The sequence below is a fragment of the Cebus imitator genome, unplaced genomic scaffold (assembly GCF_001604975.1).
Source record: "Cebus imitator isolate Cc_AM_T3 unplaced genomic scaffold, Cebus_imitator-1.0 Scaffold442, whole genome shotgun sequence".
NCBI lineage: Eukaryota > Metazoa > Chordata > Mammalia > Primates > Cebidae > Cebus > Cebus imitator.
In genome coordinates this window covers 1,507,224-1,527,762 of record NW_016107757.1, presented here as the reverse complement: position 1 = coordinate 1,527,762, position 20,539 = coordinate 1,507,224, and the positions used below count along the sequence as shown (strand labels likewise).

Genomic DNA, 20,539 nt, shown 5'->3' with positions numbered 1-20,539 from the left:
CATATCAACAAAACATTAACATCTTAAGAGAAAAATAAACAATTAAATTCACAAACTAAAATGGCCAAGAATTTAACCTCTACAGTGATCCAATAAATACAAGTTAAAATTAGATATAATTTCATGTATCAAATTAGTCAAAAAATTTTCTGTTAAGACTAGCCAGGACTGGAAAAGCATATTGAAATAGGTACTTTCTTAAACTGTTGGTGACAGTCAGTTGACAGTAGGTACTGAGAACTTAAGATATTTTTATGCCTTTTGAATTAGCAATTCTTCTGGGGAGATCTTTGCTTAGGAAATAATTTGAAAGAAAATATTTTGCTCAAAGCTTTTCATTGTAGTGTGGTTTGTCACAAATAAAAGTTGAAAACCCAAGTGTTCAAAAAAAAGGGAATGGTTACAAAAATTATGATATATTCATAAAAATTCTTGTGTAGCCACTCAACATTATTACATTTATAGGGATGTTTTAATGGCATGAAAAAGTTTTATGTTAGAAAGATAACTGGAAAAGGCAAAATACAAAACTTAAAATTCAGATAATTTCTATCCTGTGAAAATTAAGGGTAGGGAAAAGAGTTGACTATTCCTGTGGACACAATTTCTGTTGGTCAGACTTATTATCTCCCAAGTCATGATGATAAGGAAAAATCCTGGGTGTCATTATAGAGATGGGATGAATTTTTAAATGCTTCATATTTTACTGGGAGCAAAACAAATCTGAAACAAGAGTTTCAGGTTTTTCCCTCACTGTCAAAGATCAAGGTCTCATGATTCAAGTCCTGAATTTCGTGTCTATATAAGAAAAGCAAGATTGAGGACAGGGAAATTTTCTAAGCTGAAATTTTAACAACTACTTAAACAATAGGATATTGACATTTTGTAAAAGTGAGTTCCAAAGACTTTAAAAATTGAATTAAACTTACTTGCAATTTTTTTCACATTTTTCTTCTGTCCTTTTCCTTAAATTTCAAGCTTCATGGAGATTGTTTAGTCATTTTCAAGACAAATGACTAGAAAATTAGAAGGGTCCTCTAAATAAAAGGGTCTTACAAACATTGAAAATTTTGTTGATTATATGGTTGTCTGATATTGTAAAGTGAATTCACAAAATACATGTCCTAAGAAGAGGAAAAGAATTCAGGAAAAATACTCAAAATATACACATACACATTTATTTTTGTTGTTGTTGTTTGTTTGAGTTTGTTGTTTTTGAGATGGAGTTTCGCTCTTACTGCATAAGCTGAAGTGCAATGGTGCGATCTTGACTCACCGCAACCTCCCCCTCCTGGGTTCAAGTGATTCTCCTGCCTCAGCCTCCCGAGTAGCTGGGATTACAGGCATGCACCACCACACCTGGCTACTTTTTGTATTTTTAGTAGAGACAGGGCTTTACCATGTTGGCTAGGCTGGTCTCGAACTCCTGACCTCAGGCGATCTGCCCAACATGGCCTCCCAAAATGCTCGGATTACAGGCTTGAGCTACAATGCCTGGCCCACATTTTGTTGTTGTTGTTGTTGTTTTTGAGATGGAGTCTCCCTCTGTGACTAGACTGGGTGCAGAGGCACAATCTTGGCTCTCCACAACCACCGCTTCCCGGGTTCAAGCGATTTTCCTGCCTCAGCCTCCCAAGTAGCTGGCATTACAGGCGTGCGCCACCACACCCACCTAACTTTTTGCATTTGTAGTGGAGACGGGGTTTCACCATGTATGTCAGGATGGTCATGATCTCCTGACCTCGTGATCCGCCCACCTTGACTTCCCAAAGTGCTGGGATTACAGGCAAGAGCCACCACGCTGGCCTCACATTTGTTTTTTAAGAGTCAGGATCTCACTCTGTTGCCCAAGCTGAGATCCTGTGCTCTCAGGTAGTGTGATCATAACTCACTGCAGTCTTGAATTCCTGGACTTAAGCAACCGTCCTGCCTCAGCCTCCTGAGCAGCCAGAACTACAGGTGTGTATCACCACGTCCAACTAAATTTTCCACATTTAAAAAAGCGTATATTTCTTTTTTGCTAAATATATTTTAATATATATGTTTCTATTATATTTATGCTTATATTATTTTAAATAACATTACATCTATAGATTATTTATCAAGGCCAAGAATCTGACAATATCCTAATCAATATTCATTCATTTATTCGATAAACATTTGCAAGGTTATTTGCAATGCTAGATGCTAAGAATATATTAATAAAATAGATATAATTACTGTGCTCAAATAACTTAGTTTAGTAACCACTTTGGTTCCTCTCTGCCATGGTTGTTTCCTTTGTTCAATCATTTTTTTCTAGCTACCTTTGTTCCTAAAAGTATCCCATATATTCCCTTCCCAGAGATCCAAGGTGACCAATGCTCTCCCTAGTGGTGCCCAATGAGTCCTCTCCACTTATCTTTAAGTCTTTCCATGTTTCCCTCTCTGTTAAAGTTACCATTTACAGAGCTCTTCTAGGTACTAGGCATTTGTACATCTCTCACTTAATTCTAATGATATTCTTGAAGGGTAGGCATTATTATCCACATTTTATAGTTTACAGGTAACAAAGAAACCAATGTTTAGAGAGGTCAAGCAAATTGTCTCATGTCACCCAGAGAATAAGTGATGGAGCCCGGATTCAAATCTAGATCTTTCCAATACCAAAGCCCATGATCTTAGGTCACACTTCATTTGTTCATTTGATCATTCATTCATTCATCTCACATAGACTGAGAAACTATTATATCCAAGACTGAAGTCCTAACTGTCAAGATGATTACAGTTTAGTGACAGAGACAGATAAACAGCCACAATTCAGTGTGATCACTGCTAAAGTAATTATGGATAAATTAGACATCACTCTTTTCAAAGATACAGTGGTAAACACGGGGTGTTACTGAAGCCACAAAGAAGGGATACAAAACCAGTCTTGGATGAAAGGGGCATATTAGTCAAGACTGTTTTAATAAAAACTCAATTCAATTTAGCTAAGCCAAGTGGAAGTGTATTGGCTCACAGAAAGTGCACTGAGGGAGCTCATAGAGTCAAAGCAGGAGTGGCAGGAACTAGGTAGGACCTCAACAACCAAAACCTCAGATGCAAAGCCACCAGAACTCTTTATTTCTCCATCTATTTCTCATCTCTATTGTAGACAGAGTGGATGTGTGATTTTCTCCAGCCACAGTTTGCACCAAGGATAGAAGTGCTGGGTAGCTCCATTGGATTTTCGTAGGGATGGGATCTGTAATAGTGCTGGTGGGTGGGTATTCAGTGGGAAGAAAAGAAAGAAAAAATTTTGAGGCTATTGGAAGGAGAGTAGTTGACTGGATAGAGGAGTGATAGTGGGAGGTGGTTGATAGGTGTTTAAGGGATGGAGTCCACAATGACTTTTATAAATAGATGTTCCAGAATAATAAACTGAAAGCTGAAAGCACAGGAGATTTTGGTCAGAGTGGGATGTTTACATTTAATGCTTCAAAGGTAAAAGTTCCCAGTTATAAGGAAGTTCATGGATTTGTGTGGCTGAAAGGAATAGAAGTTAAGGACATTTAAATTGAGATGGTCAAGGAACTGGGAAACCAGGGTGTCTGATGAACATTCATATGCTGTGGAGCCAGGTGTCAGGGCCATCAATGAATGAGTTGAGGATGGTAGATGACAACAAGGGGTGGTAGGGATAATCATAAAGCAAACATTTACAGAATGCTATCTGTCAAAAGTGAGCACTATATCGATTCATTTATTTTCTCTTATAGAGTAGGTACAATGTCCCCCCGCCTTTTTTTTTTTTTATAGATGAAACACAAAGAAGTTAGATAACTTGTCCAAGATCACACAGCTACTAAGTGCTTTAACTGAGATTCAGATATAAGCTGCCTGTTTCTGGAGGTCACTTAATCACTACACTGTACTCCCTTCCTGATATAACTGGATAGCATACATTCTTAGAAACATTTACAGGAATAGAGAGGAGCAATAATCTGAAATCTGATCCCACATCCTGACTCAGGTACTCAGTGTGAGAGAGTGCCTTCTTTTTGTAAGGCTGAAGGATAACCAGTTCTTTTGGAAAAACCCAGCCAAACAAAAAAGGGAATAGTCTGTGATTGAATCAAGCATGTGGGGTCATTTGTTTTATAAAACAAACTAGTGAATAAGCCTTGGAGAGAGTGAGGATGAGAGCAGATGAGAGAGCAATCCCAAAGCAGAATGGGAATAAAAGTACAGTGGAAGGAGATAGTTGGGACTTTTTACTTGTATAGTGAGTATGAATGCTAGGGATCTGCAAAGATGTCTAAGCAAGTTCCCTGGAAAATACAGCTGAGGGGAAGGGTAGTAGGCATCTCTGAAAGAAGCTAGCCTAGTTAACAGTAACCATGCTTTGGTGGACTGCTAGACCATGTGAGAAGTCCATGGAGTTCCCAGGATCCTCACCACTTACCTAGAAGCTACAGCAGTCATGGTAAATAGAAGAATTTAACTCTCTGAAAAGAGTCAGCAGTGACCCTTAGAAATTTTACTTCATTTTAAAAATAATGATATTTTGAAATATTTTCACTTGAGGTAAAAACAAATTGCATTAAGTCTAGCTCAATTTTGCCAGTGTCTATGCAACATCCCATTCTTCTAATAATGGACCACTTCCCTTTGGCCACAGGGTGGGCACATTACCCAGGCTGGATGAATCATATTACACCACACTCCTGCCCACAGTGAATGGTCCAATAGGCGGGCATATGACACAGACTTGGCCAGTTTCCACCATAGGTCTCTCAAGCTGAACCTAGGAAAGAGAAGTGCTTTAGCTGAGAAGTTGTGATGCTGAACCTGGCTGAGGTGCTATTTCTTACTCCCTGAAGAAGAGAGAGAGCATTTGAGTTTCTGGTTCCAGCCTGCAAGTCCCCAGAATAATCTAGGCTCCCGCAGTACTTCTTTATTCTGTGAGCTAACCCAGTATATTTCCAATAAATCCTCCTTTTTGGCTTATTTCCAGTTGGCTTCTGGAAAAAAAAAAAAAAAAGTGGGGTTAAGAAAGAAGAAAATACATTTCTTTTCCAGGCATGTAGCATTTATTAACAACAAGATTTTTACAAAACAGTAAAAAAAAAAAAAAAAAAGCCCTAATGCATGTCGTTCAAGAAAATACCTCCAGTTTAATAAAATGTACTTTGAAGTTTTAGCAAGGTCTTTGCCTAAAAGTTACACTGGCTCAAAAGCATGCCAACCTGAGTTCACTAAAGAATTCAAGTTGCCTAAATTTTTTTGAGACAGGATCTCCCTCTGTCACCCAGGCTGGAGTGCAGTGGTATAGTCAAAGCTCACTGCAACCTCAAACTCCTGGGCTCAAGCAATTCTCCCACCTCGACCTCCCAAGTAGCTAGGACTACAGGCACACACCACCAGGCCCAACTAATTTTTTAAGTTTTTATAGAGATGTGTTCTTGCTATGCTGCCCAGGCTGGTCTTGAACTCCTGGCCTCAATCAATGCTCTTGCCTCAGCCTCCCAAAGTGTTGGGATTACAAGCATGAGCCACCACAACCAGGCATGCCTATATTTTATAAAGCATGAAACTTATACTTAGCCTTCCTTTTGAACCAGGTAAGATTACATTTATGATTTATACTTTCCTTTTCATGTGAAACATCTCCTTGGACTTCCTGAGGCAGTCAGAATTGCTGTGGATAGATGCAAAGAAGGTGGGGTTTTCTATTATCCACTCTGGTGTTTTGAAGGTGAGGGATCGGGAGATAGGACAAGGCAGACAGTCCTGGTCCTAAATGGGGAGATAACGGAGCCAGTCTCATTAGTGCTCTAAAGCTGGCTGGATGCTGGTTTAACAGGTAACTGAAAGAAGAGCTGAGAAAGTCATTTGTACTGGGACGTGGCACAAGCCAGAACAGGGTTTGTGCTTCTGCCACTGTGTTCTAGGAAGTGTGACTCTAATTAGCTCATTTTGCCCTTACATAAGGTCAGAGCAGGAAGGAGAAATACAGTTGGACTAAGCATTCTAATAAAAGGCCTGGGGAGACAATGGAAAGGGCCTCGTCCTAGGTTAGTCGCTCTTATTGGCAAGTCGGTAGAAGATTCTAGTATCCATTTGGGAAAAGAGGGAAGTATTCTAGTTGTTTTCAATGACATTTATTAGATGCTCGTTGAAAGATCCCATGTTTGCCTGTCACTCAGGCTTTCTTGAACCTACATTAAATCAGTGCTTGTTTTGAGAAAATTAAGCTGGTTTGGGTCCTAAGGGAGAGTAATGTGCTTCATATACTGAAATCATCTCCAAAGCTTTTTAACTACTTTAAAAAAATTCCTTGAGATCTGCTATGTCCTTGAAAACAAAATAAATAAAAATAAAAATCCTACTCTTAATAACATAGCCAAAGTTGTCCACTTAGGGGAAGTGATGCCCAGAGTTGCAGTGAAGACTATAGAAATATTAGAACAGTGGAAGTTCATTAGCCTTGTTAGGAAATTTAGATGTTTAGATATTTAGAATTCCTAAAATAGTTTATTTAAAATAAGAAGTCAGACTAATTTTCCCATGTAATTTAAATCAAATGATAATTTATTCTGACTAAGGATTTTTACAAAATATTTTATGAAAAATTTTACATATATAAGAAATACAGTATAACTGAAAAGCTTATGTTCTAATTAAAACTTTGTTGCAAAACATGTTTGTGACTACTCTTATGCTGCTTTCATATAGTAAAGTTATAATAAAAACAATCATATATATGCAGGGTTTTAAAAAAATAAACTCATAAAAATACGGGCTGGAGACCTATTTTAGAATTAAGTCAAAACAAGCCAACAACTGAATTTCATCTATGCCCAGTGGGTGGCACTAAAATACATTTGAGACTTGTTTTAACTGCCTGTTTTCTCAAGGCAGAAAAACACCAGTAAGTTCAGTCTCATTGCCCTAACATGGAATTCCATATTTTATTAGAGATTACAGAGTAAATAGTTTCTTAAGGTCCAATTATTTATTATCATTGATGTTCTGTCCCATTCCCCCACCCACTTTGAGTATCTTTCTGCTACTTTTTCCCATAACCTACGAGGTCCTGCAAGGGTACCAGACTCTCTCAACTGTGGCACAGAGCTGTGGTGTGAAACACATGATGGCAAACTAGAACATTCTGCTTGTTAATAACCTCCCACGTTTAATGTTCTGGGGCAGCTTTTTCTTTGAAGCAGCAGCAGAAATTCAATTTTCCTAGCTTGTTCAAATATCTTAATGTTAGAATCACAAATTACACATTTCATTATTATTTAAATCCCTTGGGCCTTGTAATCAAAGAAGCACATGCAGATTGACTTTTACATGCTGTGTAGTATTCCTTAGTTGCAATAGATAGAAAGTGAGGATATTTGTCCACCTACTCAGATTTTCAAGATCAGATTCCACTGGTTTAGTAGTTTTCAGTGGAGGAGCCAGTGGAAATTGGGCTCATTTGGAAATCTTGGCAATCAAAAGCATTCTGAGAGGCAGTGTTGCTTCAATCCAAGTATTGGGGGAGTTTACCATCTTCTCCCAGAGAGCAACTTCCTCTGAAGTAGAGTCCATCCAGTCCACTTCAGTCCCATAACTTTTACCTGAAAAAAGGAAGGTTTGCATTTAGAAAGAAACAGCTCATTGGCGGATGGGATTAGAGGGAAAGTCATTCCCTAATTATAACCACCAGTAGAAGCTAGGAAGAGCTTTCTTCACTGGGAGGGCAGGTATGAGACTCAATATAAGGAAGAAATGTTCAACTGTGTGAGTGACTCCATTTTTGTGATCATTACCATAATTCCCAGAGCAATGATATTTCTTCAAATTAATGTAAAGGCCAGATAAAAATTCATCAGGGGATAAGGGAGTTGGGAGGATTCCTACACTGGATTGGAGATGACACTAATGATCTCTAGGGAAGTGTGACTAAGGCTTTAGTGTCTAACAGACTCAATTTTGAATCTTGGTTCTACTGCTTTGTAGTTGTGTTACTTACTTTCTTGGACTATTAACATTGGTAACTACCTCACAGACTTGTGAGGATTCAACAAAAGAATATAAATAAGGCATTTAATACAGTGACTGATGCTCCATAAATGTTATTGTTATTATTCAAAGCATACATTTAGCTTTGAAGGACCATAAATGTTTCTGCAGGGCAGACTAGTGATGAAGGCTTTTCTGTGCCTGCCACTACTACAGTATCTTAAGCTCTATATAGACAAACACTTCACCTTGTTAATCCTCGTATCAGGAGCCATTAGCATCTGACATTTCTTTACTCATTTATTTCTCTATACTTAACAGATAACTATTTTCAGGATATCTCAGTTGTTATTGGGAAGAAGCAAAGCAACAAACAAACCACTAATATCTCTGGAAAAATATGGCTCATAGAGAATTAAAAATGTAGCAAACAGTACCTGTTCCAAAGCCAATCCGAAGACCTCCCAAAAATTGGTTGGTTAATTTGTAATGGTCCCAGACAGTAAGCTCTACACAGGCTTCCGTCAGATCTTCAGGCCTGAATCCATCATACACCATAGTGTGGTTGAAGACAGGGTTGGTGGTTTTCCCTACAGCTCTTGTCTTCTGGCGACTTTTCCTACTTGTATCTGGAAGGATGGTGCTACAAAAAGAGGCATGATTGTGGGAGCATTTTAGTAAGATAGTGAACATTCATGCTTTCAATACACAACAACACAGCTATTAAAGATTACAATGGAGGAAAAGATGTGGACAGAAAATGGTGGTGGTGGTGGTTTGGCAGAGGATAGAATTGAGGGTAGGAACACATCAAGCTGAAAGACTCTGGACCTAGAGTCGGCTACACTTGGTTTGAATCCTGACTCTGCTACTTCCTGAGTGTGCATTTACTCAACCTCTCAGACACTTGCTTCTTCATCTATAAAATGGGAATGGTGATGCTGACTTCATAAGGCTGAAATTAGAATTAAATAACATATGCAAAACATTTAGCTCATTACCTGCATTTAGGAAGTGCTTAATATGCTAGTAATTAAAGATTTAAACATAAGACCTAAACCATAAAAACCCTAGAAGAAAACCTAGGCAATACCATTCAGGGCATAGGCATGGGCAAGGACTTCCTGACTAAAACACCAAAAGCATTGGCAACAAAAGCCAAAACTGACAAATGGGATCTAATTAAACTAAAGAGATTCTGCACAGCAAAAGAAACTATCATTAGAGTGAACCAGCAACCAATAGAATGAAAAGAAAATTTGCAATCTATCCATCTGTCAAAGGGCTGATATCCAGAATCTCCAAGGAACTTAAATAGATTTACAAGAAAAAAACAAACAACCCTATCAAAAATTGGGCAAAGGATTTGAACAGATAATTCTCAAAAGAAGACATTTATGCAGCCAACAAACATATGAAAAAAAGCTCATTATCACTGGTCATTAGAGAAATGCAAATCAAAACCACATTGAGATAACATCTCATGCCAGTTAGAATGGTGATCATTAAAAAATCATGAGACAACAGATGCTGGAGAGGATAGGGAGAAATAGAAGCACTTTTAAACTGTTGGTGGGAGTGTAAATTAGTTCAACCATTGTGGAAGACGGTGTGGCGATTCCTCAAGGACCTAGAAATAGAAATACCATTTGACCCAGCAATCCCATTACTGGATATATACCCAAAGGATTATAAATCATTCTGTTATAAAGACACATGCACACATATGTTTATTGTGGCACTGTTCACAATAGCAAAGACTTGGAACCAACCCAAATGCCCATTAATGATAGACTGGATAAAGAAAATGTGGCACATACACACCATGGAATACTGTGCAGCCATAAAAAAGGATGAGCCCATGTCCTTTGCAGGGACATGGATAAAGCTGGAAACCATCATTCTTAGCAAACTGACACAAGAACAGAAAACCATACAGTGCATGTTCTCACTCATAAGTGGGTGTTGAACAATGAGAACACATGCACACAGGGAGAGGAACATTACACATGGGGCCTGTCGGGAAGTGAGGAGCTAGGGGAGGGATAGCATTAGGAGAAATACCTAATGTAGATGACACAGAGATGGATGCAGCAAACCACCATGGCACATGTATACCTATATAACAAACCTGCACATTCTGCACATGTACCTCAAACTCGAAGTATAATAATAAAAAAAAAATTTGGAAGCACAGGCTATCCTGATTAGCTGTGATAGCCTAAGAAATTTGTGTTATACAGAATTGAAAAGGAAGAATTTACTCTCCAGTTTACTAGATTTGACTTTGGAAATAAATTATTTTTTTTTACAATCACTTATATTTCATTTATGATAACAATTAAATGAACTTTGACCTACCTTGCCTCTTACAAGTGGCAATATAAGACAATACACATGGCAATACAAGGCAAGAAAGTCTGTGAATGGTCTCAGAATGAGGCTGACTTGAGCCAAAAAATCTTACCAGCTGACATCTATAAATAATATATGTAGGGAAAATCGTAAATAATATCATCTACACAATTTAGATATATGTCACATAATATATTTATTTATTTAATAGAGAAGGGGTTTCACTATGTTGACCAGGCTGGCCTCAAACTCCTGGGCTGAAGTGATCTGTCTGCCTTGGCCTCCCAAAGTGCTGGAATTACAGGTGTGAGACACCTTGCCCCACCAGATATATGTAACATATATTTAAAAAGCTACCACGGGTCTTCTGGTACACGATATATATATATATCCCATTACTGGATATATACCCAAAGGATTTTATATATATATATATATATATATATATATATATATATATATATATAAAATTACTCAAGAAGCTAGGAGAGCATACTAATATCTGTTTAGTTATTATTTACTAGATGCCAGTCACTTTATATGTATAACAGAGAGAAGGGTTTGCCATTTAATAACCCAAACTATCTCAAGCTCTTGTGAGCTGACTCTCAGTAGCGGCTGATTAGCAAATCACTTTTCAAATATCTGCGGTCTCATACAATGACCCTTTGCAAATGGGCCACAAAACAGGTGGGATAAAGGAGAGAAGAAATTCTCCCTGCTCCATAAAGGAGCCACGGGGTGTGACGTCTTACTATTAGAAATTTAATAAATTCTTTTGAACTGATTATTGCCCTCACCAACAGATGTTTTCCCTAGAAGATATTACATATTGAGTATAAGATCACTAGTTAAATTTGACCTCTTACTTTATGATTTTAAAGCTAAATGAATCCTTGAGAGTTCATGATATAGATTCCTCTAGTTCATGTCTCCATTATCCCAGGTAAATTCATTTAAATTATGAATGATGAGTCAGCATTTCAGATATAGAGAAATGAAACTAACCGCAAAGGCCAGGCTATAGAACTGATGCAGACAAGAGTCATTAATACTATTACCATTTAACGAAAGAATTTAGATGGCTTCCCCTTAGCAGTGGTAGATCAAGGCATTCCTTCACCCAGATGTGCACTTCTCCAGTTGTAGGAAGCTTTTTACCTGTAATAGAAAAAGGAGAGAAAATTTTCACTGCCAGTTCTCTCTTGGCAATACTGCATCCAAAGATGTCAGCCTAAAAATGTTCTGGCACAGAGATACTAGCTAGTACTTGATGATATCATCTGAACTGATTAAATCTATACAATCTTAACTAAGTCTTCCATAATCTGATTTTACTGAACTCAGATAGCTCTATAAAAATAATTCATATTATTTTAAGTACTATTACATCATTCGTTTGAGGTTTTGCCTGGTTCAACAAAATCAGACATCAAGAATGTGAATCACCCATTTAAAGTGATATTCAAAACATCTCAATAAAATGCATACACCTTTCAAACATTAATACCAATATCAATTGGTGCTGGTGGAAGACATTTAAAACATATTTGAGTATAAAGTAACCAAAACAGGTATTGGCTAAGGCACAGTCATTTTTAAGAGTGGTTTTATGTGTGTGTGTGTGTGTGTGTGTGCGCGCGCGCGCGTGTGCACGCGTGTGTGTGTGTGTGTGTCTATAATTTTTTTTTTTTTTTTTTTTGAGACAAGGTCTCACTCTGTCACCCAGGTTGGAGTTCAGGGGTGCAATCATAGCTCACTGCAGCCTCAATCTCTGGGCTCAAGTGATCCTCCCACCTCAGCCCTCCTGGAGTAACTGACTACAGGCATGTGCCACCACACTTGACTAATTTTTTAATTTTTGCAGAGACAGAATTTTGTCATGTTTCCCAGGCTTGTCTTGAACTTCTAAGCTCAAGGGATCCACCTGCCTCAGCCTCCTAAAGTGTTGGGATTACAGGTATGTGTCACCACACCCAGTCAAGAGTGGTTACACATTTTATGGGGATATTGTATGTACATACGTAATAGTTAACATTATGGGCAGATAGTTACTAAGAAGTTGGCTCAGTCTGAAATTGTTGTCTAGGCTGAATTCACATGAACAAAGGAATACTATCAGATTTTTCTGGATGAGTTAGCTAAATTAGTCAACCAAACAGTATTTAGTGAGCATCTATTATGTGCTCATCTCTATGCTAGGAACATCATTAGATATACAGAGAATATATGAAATAATCTATGCCCTTGGGAAATGTTTATAGTTACACTGGAGAGAATAATTCAAATAAAATGATAAAAATGTAATATACAGTGAAATATCAAGTTATTACTACAATGTTCTAGAAGACAATATGATCAGTGAGAGCTAATATAGTCAGAAAAAGCTTTGTGGCGGAAATGGGGCTTCATCTAAGACTTTAGTAGGTTGAGGAGAAGAGGAAGCCATTTCAGGGAAGAAGAACTACATGGGCAAAAACTCAGACATGGTGGCGTCCATCACAACACACAAAACCCCTGCCCTCTACTACCAAGTGATAGAAGGAAAAAGGGAAATGGAGTTTCTTTGAGTGTTGGCTATAAATGATAGGACACAAATTATACGCAAAAGAATCTACCTTTTTGGAAAATCCAGAAGTTACAAGGTGGTAACCTGGCAGCAATTTGGCCTGAAAATATGCTTTGTTTGCCCTCTAATTCTTTTTTGGGGGGTGCAGGTATAAACTTAGAATGCTTTAGTCACTGTCCTCACCATCCATTATTTCTTCCTCTCACTAGCTTCACTGCCTGGTTACTGAAAGCATTTGAGTTTACAACCCCTGATTTCAGCCATAACATTCATATAGATTCTTAAAGAAACTAAGGTGGGGAACTTGCTTGGGAAATGGAGCAAGGAGCTGGATGGCATTCATTTCCTGCCAGTCTCTTGCTCCTTAACTGGGCTGAAGACCTGACAAGGAGGCAACTGATAATCTTGAGGGAAAAGCTTTATCTCTTAATGAGACCCTGAGAGTGGAGGACCAATGAGCTTTAAGTTCTCTGGGATTTCATATGCATCCTCTTAGTTCCCTCCTGTGAAAAAGAATACTCAAATTCTATTCTTACAGCACGATCAATAGGTCCAAATTATGAGCACAGGAATACACAAATTCTGAATACAGGCCATTCACACTGTAAAGACACAAACTTTTTGGAGAGTGAGGTAAAACATAAGGACCATAAACTAAAAAAAAAAAAAATGAGAATTTTCTCATAGAAACAGAAAGTGGAATGATGATTACCATAAGCTGGCGGCAAGGGAAATTGCTGGTTAACAGATACAGAGTTTCAGATTTGCAAGATGAAAGTTCTGGAGATCTGTTCCCCAAAAATGTGAAAATACTTAGCACTATTCAGCTGTACACTTAAAAAATGGTGAAGATGGTAGATTTTATGTTTTTTGCCATAATAACACAAAAAGAATTTTTCTTATTTACAACTGTGAATACACTCATTTGATCTATACATTACTAACTTGATAAGTTTGTTTAAGGCCTTACCTTTGAAAACACATAATAAATACTGGGAGAAGGAAGGGATAAGGAAAAGACGTAAATCTGAATAGAAAATCATTACATACCAGGGACTGGCTCTGGGACATACTGGAGAGCTAGTTTCATTTCCCCTCTGTTTTCTACTTCAAGGGCAACTGGTGCTGTCTGAAAAGTGAAGAAATGTCAGCAGGTGTGAGACAGACTTTTCATCCTATTTGTTGGTACAAGTCCTGTTACAGAACCATATCTGTCCCATTTCTGGGACTATGTATCACTCATGAGTGCTCTGGATTAAAATTTCTCTCTGCATCAGAACTGGACTGTTGCCTTTACACCTGAGCAAGCTAGGCTGTATATCTTGAAAAATCTTGTAGGATGCCCAGAAAATATTTCAAAGCCTTTAGTCTCAAAGATGGTGAAGAAACCAGAATGGCTTTCTTGAAGATGGGAGAGGTTCCTTAGAATGCTTTAATTTTGATCAAAACACAACTATTTTGTTAGATATTCATTCAGCACATAAAAAATTTATTTGTATTACCTTTATTTGAAGGAGTATGAGATAGTGTGTGAAAGTAAGGGGGAAAAAGCTATTATCTTACATTTTCAAAGCTGCACTAATCTGATTATTTTAGGCCAAATGCATAGAAGTCTGTAAGTGTAACAAAGACTGAACAATAATTTTCTAAATTTCTATCTGTTATTTTCAAGTACAGGTTGAGCATTCCTTGTATGAAATGCTTGGGTCCAGAAATGTTTCAGATTTCGGATTTTTTGAATTTTGTAATATTTGCATATACATAATGAGATATCTTAGGGATGGGACCCAAGTCTAAACACAAAATTCATTTATGTTTTATATACATCTACACATAGCCTGAATATAATTTAATATCATATTTTTAATAATTTAATGCAGTCTAACATTGATGGGCATTTGGGTTGGTTCCAAGTCTTTGCTATTGCGAACAGTGCCACAATAAACATGTGTATGCATGCATCTTTATAACAGAATGATTTATAATCCTTTGGGGATATATCCAATAATGGGATTGCTGGGTCAAATGGTATTTCTATTCCTAGATCCTTTAGGAATCGCCATACTGTCTACCACAATTTGAACTAGTTTACACTCCCACTAACAGTGTAAAAGCATTCCTATTTCTCCATATACTCTCCAGCATCTGTTGTCTCCTGATTTTTTAATGATCGCCATTCTAACTAGCGTGAGGTAGTATCTCAATGCAGTTTTGATTTGCATTTCTCTAATGACCAGTGATAATGAGCTTTTTAAAATATGTTTGTTGGCTGCATAAATGTCTTCTTTTGTAAAGTGTCTGTTCATATCCTTTGAAATAACATTTGAGCACAATTTCTTTAGTGGAACTGTTTTATTGTATAGATACTAAGTTATGGTTTGTATCAGTTATTTATATTTATCACTTCCTACTATGATGGACTAGCTTGGATCACGTCAACCCCTAAACTAAGAACAATTTAAAAGGCAAGATTTTAAATATCAATTTGAAAGTGCTAAAGAACTATTAACACAGAGAGGACCCAAATGAACAAGATCTTAGAGTCTGACATTCTTCTCTGCTTTTCACTTTGAGGCATTTAAGTAGTGCCAAACTGAGCACATAAAAAGCCTAACAGAAAGAGACTGAAAAGCTGAGCAGGGCTTTTAGCAGTTTCATGAGGCTAGGGAGACAAAACTTGGAGTCCACAGCCTGCCAAGAAGGAATGGCACAGGAAAAACACTCTAGACCAGTGGTTCTCAAAGTATGCTTTCTAGGCCAGTGCATTGACTGGGAATCTGTTAAAAATGCACATTCTTGGGCCCTTAAACCTTGGGAATAGGGCTCCGAATCTGATGGGTCTTTTTTGTTTTTGTTGTTGTTGTTAAGATAGGCTCACGCTCTGTTGCCCAGGCTGGAGTGCTATGGCGTGATCTCAGTTCACTGCAACCACCACCACCCAGGTTCAAGTGATCCTCCCATTTCAGCCTCTTGAGTAGCTGGGACTACAGGTGCATGCCACCAAGCCTGGCTAATTTTTCTGTATTTTTTGCAAAGGCAGGGTTTTCCCACATTGCCTAGGCTGGTTTCCATCCGACTACTGGACTCAAACAATCCACGCCTTAACTTCCCAAAGCGCTGGGATTACAAATGTGAGCCACCACACCCAGCCCCAGAATCTGTGATTTAATAAGTCCTTTAGGTAAATCAGGTGCATGCTGATTTTGAGAACTACTCCCCTTGGCTTTCAGTTGGAACCTTTTAAGGGCCTTAGCGTACGAAAATGGGCAAATAAAAACTAGACCAGATCACGTGAAAACTGGGCTGGTGCTTCAGAGTCAGTTCATTCCCAGATTAAATGAAGGTGGCCTATCCCTGCTTTCTCCGAAACCGAAGTAAATCCTCCCAAATTATCCCTAGAACATTCTCATATGCATACCCCACATGATTAAAAAATGAACAGGCATACAAGACAAAGAACTAAGTGTCCAAACTAAGATTTTAAAAAACAGATAAGCAGGACTCACAAATGTTTAAGACATTGGAATTACCAAATACATATGTTAAGTAACTGTGCATGCAATATTTATAAAGACAATGTAAGATAGAGAATTTTAAGACAGAAACAGAATCAAAACAGAGTCAAAAGAAAATATAATTTTGAAAATATAAGTTTTATATTATAAATTCCCTTAAATTGTAGATGGTTTTACAATTTAAAATAGAATAGACACAGCAGATAAAATTATTGAACTGTAAGAGGTTAGAAAAAACAGACTGAAATATAAGAAAAAAGAATATACAGAAAAGAGCATAATAGACATAACGGACAGAATAAAAAGGTATAACATACATGTAATTGGAGTTTCCAGAAAGAGAGGAGGAAATAGTGGGGCAAAAGCAATATTTGAAGAAACAATTGCTGAGAAATTTTCAAGGTGATAAAAGATACCAAAACACAGATAGATTCAAGTAGCTCGGTGAATTCCAAACCTCAGGATAAATTTTCAAAATTACACCTACGGTCATTATACTACAACTGCTAAAAATCAAAGACAAAGAAAAGTATCCTAAAATCTGGAAGCAGAAAGAACACATAACCTTCAAAGGAGCAAAAATAAGATTAATAGCTGACTTCACAACAGAAATGACCAAATACTATGAAATGACATCTTCAAAGCACTGAAAGAAATAACTGTCAACCTAGCAATAGAGCAAAAATATCCCTCAAAGATTAAGGTGAAAAAGATGTTATGATAAAAAGAAAATCTGAATCTGTTGCCAGGAGATATTCACTAAGAGTAAAACTAAAGGAGAGTCTCCAGCAGAAGAAACAACTCCACAGAGAAATCCAGGGAAGGATAAAGAGCAATGGAAAGGCAAATATGTGGTTAAATCTAAATCAATAGACTGTATAAAACAATAATAGTAATGTCTTATGGGACTTAAAATATATACAATTAAAACATGAATAAAAATTGCACAAAGGATGGGAGAATGGATAAATGGAGTTAAAATGCTTGGTTCCTTTCATTGCTCTGGAGGTGGCAAAAGTTCTCATTTATATTACAGTTTTAACTCAAGGATGCATATTTTAATCTCTACAGGAACCAATAAAAAAATGAAAATAAACTACAATTGACATATTAAGAGAGGGGGAAAAAATGGAATAATCATCCCAAAGGAGACAATTATGAAAATAGGAATATAGGACAAATGGTAAGATACTAGATTTGGACCCAAACATGTCAATAATTACATTAAGTGCAGATGGACTAGATAATCCAATTAAGAGACAAATATTTTAAGACTGGAAAAACATCAAAACTATTGCTTATAAAAACATGTCTGACCTACAAGAATTTTAAAAGGCTGAAAATCATAAGATAGAAACAAACTTCTAATCAAAAGGAAGCTAATAGAGCTATGCTAATACAGGCAAAGTAGATTTTAAGGCAAGAAGCAATACTAGAGATAAAAGGGAATTTCAAAATGATAATATGATTAATTCATCAAGAACAATTCTAGTTATATGTATATGTAATAAGACAATCACAAAATAAATACAGTGAAAATAAGACAGTCTCAAAAGAAATACAGTGAATCAAAAATAATCAAACTAAAAGGAGAAAAAGACAAATCAACAATTGTAACTCTCATAGTACACAAAGACATAAAGTCCATGAGGATATAAAAGATTTGAGCAACCAGTTTTAATTTAATTGGCAAATACAGAACATTACATCCTTTAACCATCGAATACACTTTGCTTTCAAGTGACACATGGAACATTTATCAAAATTCAGCCACTTATTAGGCTAAAAGTAGGTATCAAATTTCAAAGACTTGAATTATTTAAATGACCTTCCTGATGTCTCTGAAACATTTGTGTTAAATGATTTAAACATTCTCCCAATAATCTTTTTTACGTTTTCTTTTTTTTCTCTAGTTTAAAATTATCCCAAACTACAGATCAGTTCTCTGAATTAAATGCAATTAAGCTTTTACCCATACACCAGGCCCCACATCAACCAACCAAATAAACAAACAAAAAACTCCAGACTTACCTTCCGCTTCAGAGGGTACCATCTCAATTGTTTATTCTGTTTGTTGTCCCAGTCCCATGTTTCCAAATCAAGTTCCACCTCCCCTAGGAAACTATTGCGCTTAAATGTATCCCGATGCCAAACAGACAGGTTCAGTTTCTGTGTCTTTAAGATTTGTTTTTCAATTTTATACTGAAGTTCAAAAAAAAAAATAAATGATGAATAACATTACTTGATGCCAAAGTTATGACACAGAGATGAAGAGAAAATTCATCTGTGTATGCCAGATTTCCTTATCTGTTAGGCTTCAAGTTCCCAAAATATTGCAAAGTCATCTTATTCTAAGTGCCTTGTTTCAAAGAGCTAAAATCCATCTTTCATAAAAGCCGATTTGCTTCCCTACTCTGGAAAAGCAAACCAAGGCTCCAATATCATAGTTGATAATAGCTCTCTAACAATAAAACCCAATTTTTCCATTTTTGGTGAATATTTTGAGACTAGATATAATACAAAATTCAGTCTAAAATACAATTCAAGTTTAACCTGATTCTATGTTTCCTACATAAGAACAAGGTATTTGTTAAAACAGTCTTTTTAGAGCAGTTTTTGGTTTATAGCAAAACTGAGCAGAAAGAACAGAGTTCCCATATACCATGTATGTATGCTGCCACACACACACATCAACATCCCACACAGATGAGGTATTTTTCAAAAAAAAATAAACTTGTTTTTTCCTGCTTCATATGGCCAAGTAGAAAAGATCTAGCATCCTAACAGTTTCTCATCTCAAATGTAGTTTAATCTTTAATTATATATAATCATGGAAAGGACAATAGTACTTCTAATCTAAAAATAATTTCCATTTGGCTTTATGATGTACTACTTGAATGTCCATTGTGGTTGTAGCAGGTCTGCCTTTCTCTGAGCTTAACATTTAAATTAGCTGGCTTTTCCTGAGTATAGGGTTGAAGTAGCTGATCCAGAAATAGCTAGGGTACTAGGGTATATCATAGTCAAACTGTAATTAAAAACTTGCTACAAAAATTCTGCAGGTAGTTAATTCAGACCACGGATGACTGAGTGTTGACTTAACTGCTTATTTTTCCAGAGGATGATCAAATGCTTGGACACAGTTTTCAGAAAGAGGGAATGAACAACACCTATTTTTAGTTTTAAATGATCTGTTAGTCATGACTAAGGCAGCATGATGTAGTTTTAGGGGAGAAAAAGAAAATAAGCCAAGGATACTTTCTATTCATCTGTCCATTTATTTTTCCATCAAACATTTTTTGAATATCTATCCCAGATTAAGGATCAAGACTTATTAAATGCTTAATGTGTGCTGATCTTTCATACAAATTAACTAATTTACTGTTCTCAACTGCTAAGGTAGGTAGGTAAGTACTATTATTACCTTCCTTTTGCAAATCTAAAAACTAGCATCATCCCTACTTGGCAGATCTGAGGTGCCCAGAGACACAGTTTATAAACGACCCTGAGTCAGTCGTTACCCTCATGGAACTTACAATTTAGTGGCAAGGAAGACAATTAAACCATTAGTTAAACTGCTAACTGTTAATATATCATGCTATAAAGCAAGATTATTGAGGTAGCAGACAGCAGGAGAACTTAGGGGTTAAGGATAGCCCCTCATAAGAGAAGGCATTTCAGACAGTGTAGGACGTCGCTGGGAAAATAATGTGCTGAAGAATACTCCAGCCTGAAGGAACAGAAAGTTTCAGAATTGTGAGAAAATGTACTTCCTAAAAATAATAGAAAAGAATACAGGGTGACTGGAGCAAAGACTATGAGAGGGGAAACTGAGGTTAGAGTTCAGGTTGTGAAGGGACTGGTGTGCACGTTAAGAAATCACACTGCCACATGTGTACCTATGCAACAATCTTGCATGTTCTTCACATGTACCCCAAAACCTAAAATGCAATAAAATAAATGGAAAAAATAAATAAATAAATAAAAAGAAAGATGACTTTGACCCTAAGGGTTATGGAAAGCAGAAAAATCGCGTAATCAGAATTGTGCTTTTAGATCACTCTGGTTGCAATGCTCAACTTTATCAACTGGTGTTTTTTGGGTTTTTTTTTTTTTTTTTTTT

The 20,539-nt window shown here is 36.8% G+C and overlaps 1 protein-coding gene across 18 annotated transcripts in view; it reads right to left on the bottom strand.

Moving 5' to 3' along the window:
- Nucleotides 1–6,529: 6,529 nt before the first annotated feature.
- The window catches only part of SYTL2 (synaptotagmin like 2), a 119,596-nt gene continuing 105,586 nt past the window's right edge, over nucleotides 6,530–20,539 (bottom strand). For 9 of the 18 annotated variants that reach the window (XM_017510671.2, XM_017510687.2, XM_037732144.1 and 6 more), the window contains 5 exons: nucleotides 18,448–18,618; nucleotides 13,952–14,030; nucleotides 11,394–11,493; nucleotides 8,415–8,620; nucleotides 6,533–7,592 (listed from right to left, as the gene is read on the bottom strand). In XM_017510671.2, the coding sequence (XP_017366160.1) occupies nucleotides 7,447–7,592; nucleotides 8,415–8,620; nucleotides 11,394–11,493; nucleotides 13,952–14,030; nucleotides 18,448–18,618 (702 nt within the window). In that variant the 3' untranslated portion in view covers nucleotides 6,533–7,446. Of the gene's footprint in view, nucleotides 7,593–8,414; nucleotides 8,621–11,393; nucleotides 11,494–13,951; nucleotides 14,031–18,447; nucleotides 18,619–20,539 lie in introns of all 18 variants that reach the window. The other 9 variants (XM_017510681.2, XM_017510682.2, XM_017510686.2 and 6 more) reach the window with 2 other exon arrangements.